This window comes from Camellia sinensis, chromosome 4 (assembly GCF_055761805.1).
Source record: "Camellia sinensis isolate YWXY chromosome 4, ASM5576180v1, whole genome shotgun sequence".
NCBI classification, from domain to species: Eukaryota; Viridiplantae; Streptophyta; class Magnoliopsida; order Ericales; family Theaceae; genus Camellia; species Camellia sinensis.
Genome location: NC_138964.1, coordinates 24,995,419 through 25,001,594, shown reverse-complemented (window position 1 = coordinate 25,001,594; position 6,176 = coordinate 24,995,419). Strand labels below are relative to the sequence as shown.

At 35.1% G+C, this 6,176-nt stretch overlaps 1 protein-coding gene across 1 annotated transcript; it reads left to right on the top strand.

Annotated features, from left to right (window-relative positions):
* The first annotated feature begins 3,355 nt into the window (after positions 1-3,355).
* Positions 3,356-4,145, top strand: LOC145824522 (uncharacterized). Its single transcript, XM_082924457.1, has 2 exons — positions 3,356-3,813; positions 3,945-4,145. The coding sequence occupies exons 1-2, from the start codon at positions 3,421-3,423 to the stop codon at positions 3,948-3,950; spliced, it is 399 nt and encodes a 132-aa protein (XP_082780583.1). The 5' UTR covers positions 3,356-3,420; the 3' UTR covers positions 3,951-4,145.
* The last annotated feature ends 2,031 nt before the right edge of the window (positions 4,146-6,176 follow it).

Genomic DNA, 6,176 nt, shown 5'->3' with positions numbered 1-6,176 from the left:
ATAGGGGGATTGTGCATGATAACTATGTTATTTGCTATGCTTCTAGCATATATTAGCATCAGAACTTCATGAGATATCAGAAAGCTCTGTGGCTGCGTTGGCTGCATTTAGTCGAGGATTTGAAAACTCGATTGTAGTGTTGTTCTTATCACAAGTGTGCCAAGGCAATCGAGTGGCTGCGCTATTGCTCAGGACTTCAACCCCTGCAGTTGTCATTTTCTTTTCTTCTTCCCTGCTTCCACAACCTGACTCTGTCAGCCCATATAGTAATTAGTTGAGTTGAGAGCTCCAGAGATTGTGAAATATACAGGGAAGACTCAATGGCTGAAACATTTCCAAGAGGAAATATTAGTTTGTCTTTTCCCTGGTGAGATTTTTCAAAAAGAATATTTGGAAAATTGGGGAAAAGTTAAGTTCATCTCTTTTCTTTTTCTTAACTCAATTGTGACATTGACGTAGCCGTAGGTGTAACAATTTAATCGCAACTGTTCAGCTAATTTTCAGAGTTCAAGAATGAGAGTGTGAACCCTGCTCTATTTCTATTAATTTAATCGCAAACATCCTAATCTCTTTTGCTTTATTTTTGATTTTAAACCTATGAATTACTGGTTTGGCGTCTTTGTTTACTTCATTTCTATATCCACTGCAAAGTCTCTGTATGGTTCCATGTGGAAGAGTTTACAAAATAAGCTGTGTAAATTGCATTCTTAATTAAGCACAATTAACTAACACTTCACTTTTTTGGTTTCTTAACTATTATTTTGTTGTTATTGTAGGGTGAGGAAAAAACAAATGTGGCTCCTAATGGAGAGCTGGAGACAGAAGCCAAGGTTGTAAATATACCAAGTTCATGCTCCATGGAGTTTGATGCCCAAACTATGAATGATTTACCAGAAGTAGAAGTGATCCGTAAGTGTACTTGCCATTTCTTCAAGTTTTACTTTCGTGAATAAAAAATAATGGTTAACAACTCTCAGTTATTGAAGCTAAACATTAATGAATTTCTTCAAGCTGTAAAATTTTCTATATGCAATGCTAGTAGTACATCTTTGATTTGTAACAAAACATACATGTGTTGCTCTAAGGGCTTCACTCTTCTAGTATTACCAAAATATCAACTTATATCAAACTTAGACACATGTATTGCCATATTTGGTATTGGCTGATATATGGTGATTGTAATTGCAAAGGTGCTGGCAAATCCTGTGGCAAAATCCTGAAAAATATATGACCAACTCTAGAACCTGAATCAGGTGTCTACAGGAGGTATTGTTGCATTTATGAGGTTCCTGGTTTTTGGTCAGGTTGTGTTTTAAGGTTGGAAGGTGGAATATGTTTGTTTTGGCGAGTTTGTGTTTAGTTTGAATGTAGACAACCAGTGGTTTTGAAATACTCGATATGTCTAGTTGCTTCAGAGCAAAATAAGATGTCAAAAGAACTCGGGCTCATTTAGGAAGCTAATATGGTGCGACCTTTTCTTTTTGTGCAGCTCTAGAAGAAGTTTCAGCTGTTGCTTGTGACGATAAACCAGATCGTTTGGAAATGGCTCAGCTTTATAATGAGGTAAAATCCCATTTATTACAGAATCAAATCATATATCTTACCTGATTTTGATGTCTATGAGAAGAAATATTATTCAGGAAATGATATGTCATCACTAAAGATTGTTTCTTAAATGTAGATGTGCAAAGTACTTGGACAAAATGCCAATGAATCAATGGAGGCATTTTTAGCAAACAAACCAGCAGGTTTCAAGTTGAAGACGATCTGCCTCTATGGGGTATGTATTAACAAATGATTATTAAAGCTTTTTTCACTAATTTTATAATTTGCATATAGGTTGGGGTAGAAAGTTCTGTCCTCTTCGTCTTCGAGGACTGTTTTCATGTCAACTTTTTCCCCTTACAAACACATTAATGTATACTAATTGGACGTTATTTTTCTTACTGTTTTCATGTCAACTGAGAGAATTAAATAATCAATGATATCTTCTAGGATAATGTAAAGCTCCTCACTCATTTGTATTTATTTCTTTTGAAGGTTTGGTAGAGGGAACTGCAAGCTCATCTTAAATTCAGATCGTTACATATTTGAAGAGAGAATCGAGGAGAGAATTTTTTATGGTTGTGCCTTTTTTCTGCTTTAATATTATTTTTCTTTATGTTAACATAAGGGCTTCTTTTGTTTAGGTTGATTTGAAGGACAAGTGGAGAAATATGATACATTACTGACTCTTAAAAAAAGAAGATGGTCTGCAGTTTGTATAAACTCTTTACTTATCTAAAGAAGATGGTCTGTAGTTTGTATATTATAGGAGGGTTCTTGCATGTTGATTGATTCTTCATAGTTTTCTACTCTACTTGATGGGTCTTCAAAAAGGAAAAAGAATATATTGATTGCTTGAATACAATGTTGGTGCATCAGATTTCTTCTTCTTCTTCTACTATTATTATTTATTTATAATTTATAATTTATAATTTTTTTTTAAACTTTATACCAAATGTGTTATGTGATGGATAGATGAGAGTGTAATCATGTTACTAATCGGTATAATAACATGTCAAGAGCCTTATTATTTTATTTTTAATTTTGTTTTCAAACTTAGTTTATTTATTATTTTAATAAACATCAATTATTAGTTCTTAATAATTGTTTATGACAGGTATTTTTTTCAACCATATAAAATTAGCACAACGTTAAAAATAAAAAAAATAAAAATAAAGGCTATGGCAGCGTTTTTTGAACGTCACTATATCCCTACCCCAACGGTTAGATTTTTAAAATGTATCCAAAATGTCGCTAAATGTCATAGTGACGTCACAATACAATTAGGTAGGACATTTTGCGGCATTTAATATAACGACGTTTTTCAAACGCCATGAAGCTATAGCGACGGCCGCGTCGTCGGCGTTTGGTACTAAACGTCACAAAAATAATTAGCGACATTTTTAATACCTATAGCGGCGTTTTTAAAACGCCGCTAAAAATCGATTTTCCAGCAGTGGAGAGAGAGAGCAACGCAGGGAGAGAAGGGGACAAAAGAAAGAGAAGAACAGAGATGGTCAACCAAGGTGTTCTGGGTTGAGGATATCTAAATCTTCTCTCTCTCTCTCTCTATATATATATATATATACACTAGTGTAGTGATTGCCTCTGTCAATTCAACTTCGAAAGATGCATGCTCTATTGTGGTTCTTCTCTTTGATTGCGTCGATCTTCACATCCTCTCTTCTAGGAATGCTTCAGCTTGTGTGCTGGAGTTTTGATTTGGGAGTACAGCAAGTTATGGAGCTTCTACCAGGAAGATCCTATGCACTCTTGTTGATTCCTCTCTCTCTTGCCGTGTATTCTGTCGTCTTTGTAGCCTGCTACCTTCCCATCTTACGCCATTGGAGGGAGCTTCTCACCTACCTCTCATCGATGGTAGGTGAGACCAACCTTTTACTGCTGAAATTTCTAGTCAGCCTCCTTCTCCAGGCCATCTGGGTGGTGGTTGAAGACACCAAAGACAAGCTCTACTTGCCTCTCATTATGCTGATAGCCTTCTCCATTATCATCATTGTCAAAGTGAAGATACTTGTAAGACATGATGAGATGAAAATACTTGAAGAAGTAGCTGGCTCTTTTCTGCGATTCATCGTTGAAGCTGTTGAAGTTCAGAACTATGTTGGGGCTTACTTATGCATTTGCCCTACCGTGATTGCAATCATAGCAGTGCTCTCTCCTCCTTTGGATGCTGATGTGGTCCTTAGCAGATTTTTCACATCTGTTTATGAATCTATCGGTGGCTATTTTGCTGCTATAAGAATCGAGGTAAAATGTTTTTCCAAATTTTCGGTGTTTGTTCAATATAATAGGGTAAAACAATACAGAGAGAGATCAATCCACCCACTCATTTGTCAATTGTTTTCGTTATTATAATGTTTCTTGTTTTGGCAATACAGAACTGATGGGGCTGTGACTTGTGATGGAGGGAGTAAGGTTCTACCATGCACTTGTGGATGGGGGATCAATTGCTCCTGCTTGTTTGCCTCTTTACTTTATTGTTTTCCTTACGGTCTGTTTATAACTATTTAGCCAATAGATGATGGTTACATATGTCCTGTAGTAGGAATCTTATGTATATATATATACAACAATGCTAGGTATCATGAAAATTTTTTCATGAAAATAATCATGAAAGTTTTGTGACCTTCGGATTATACATAGAATAAAGCACCACACACTAATCAAGGTAATCTAAGGATCATAAATCTTTCATGATCATTTTCATGAAATTTTTTTTATGAACCCTAACTTTTCTCATATATATATATATATATATATAGGTAGTTTTGTTGCACAGTTAACTAGATGTGTGATTTTCCATGTTATGCCCAACTCTGAAAGGCTTGCCCTGTTTTGTCCTTCTATTGGCATGAGATTTAAGTACTGCTACAGATTTATCTATATATTATGCTAGCCCTCTTTTGAAATGTGCTGTGTTATTGATTTTATTAATCTGATGATTTAATTTAGGCTTTGTTTGTTTGACCATAATTGATCATCCAACTCCACTCTGAACATGCTCTACTATGGATTAGTTCCCAATTTTGTCAAATCCGTAGACACATAAATTTAAGGTCATTTGGGAGTTGATTTGAACTTAACCCAAGTCACACACAATTCACCAAATTCATACTAGAAGTTTTGGATAAGAATTTGGGACAAGTCTTGATTTAAAAAAATGGTGAAGGTGAAGATCTGTTTGTTTTTTAATGTGAGATTGGGAGTGAACTATAATTTTTGTTGCAACCAATGAGACCCGTATTTGATGTTCCTTTGCTTAATATAGGAAATTGTTGCTAAAACTAAATGAGTTTCAAAGCGAATATTTAGCTGCTGGCAATTAATTAGGAGGATTGAATATGATTCACTCATTTTGATACATGTATTTCTAAACCCATCTGTCCATTCATCACAGGACAGAAAATATCCAAAAGTAGGCTTGAGAAAACAACTTAATTGATAGTAAGTAGTCCGGCATTAACAAAGTCGTCGGATTCACAACTTTATGGATCAAATCCTTGCGGTTGTGTGTCGTATTAGAAAATTATCATGTATTAATCACTCTTATTTTCATTTTAGTTGAAGACACAAAAAAAAGAAAAAAAAAAGAAGAAGAATTGAATTCTGTGTAGCTGTGGTCAGCCACGTGAAGACAGTCCTCCTCTTCACCCACTACAAGAAGTATTTCATTAGTTGTTGTGGCTATCATGTTCTCATCTCCCTTTGACTTACTGCTTTGGCCTTTATCTTTCCAGCTTGGGTAGTTCCTCTTTGTAACGCCCTAAAAAAATAACCCATTATATATATATCATAGACAGGCATTATTTAAAGAAGACAATATATATTCATTCATTCATCAGAATATTACTAAATAAAGCATTACATGTAACATCAAATAAAATGCCCCACAGGCTTACATCTTTCCAAGCCAACACTTGGATACAAAAATATGAGTTCTAACTCAATACAAGAAAAGCCCTAGGCTTGAATGTTTACATGTAATAATAATTAAAGACAATTAACTAAAGGTAGTCTTCTCCAATCCAGAAGCCGAACCCTCCCAAGCTAAGTCCTTGGAGGTAGTTTATCAACTGAACCTGAAAATGATGTTCCCATATAGGGTGAGCCACAGCCCAGTAGAAATATACTAAACCACATATAAGCAATGAATAAAGCAATAGCATTCAACAGATGGTTAACCAAAATAATCAATTACTTCATTTTACAAACTCATGACATTATTGCCAAAGATACGTTTTACTTTCCAGTTTTATCAACATGGCTCAGAACCTGGCAAAACTTATAACAGTGAAATCACATATATCATATTCACATCCTTCCAATATTAACAACAAATGAGACTCAAGCTCAAATCAAACACTTCATACTTCCAGATTGATACACATTTTAGTGCTGTATCAATAAAACACTTCTATATAAATAAGCACACATAAAAGTGATGCTAATGGAGTCCATCCCCTATCTCCTCCCAAACAAAATCCGGTTTAGAGGTCCATCCCCTATCTTCCCCTAAACCGTGGAGTACATCCCCTATCTCCTCCCACACACAAACAATGTATGCAAATGCAATGCTCAATCAATACACGTATTATCTGTATCAATGCCAC

Bases quoted from the DNA above. Each gene is read 5' to 3' on its own strand.
- LOC145824522 (XM_082924457.1), top strand. From the start codon at position 3,421: ATGGTAGGTGAGACCAACCTTTTACTGCTGAAATTTCTAGTCAGCCTC.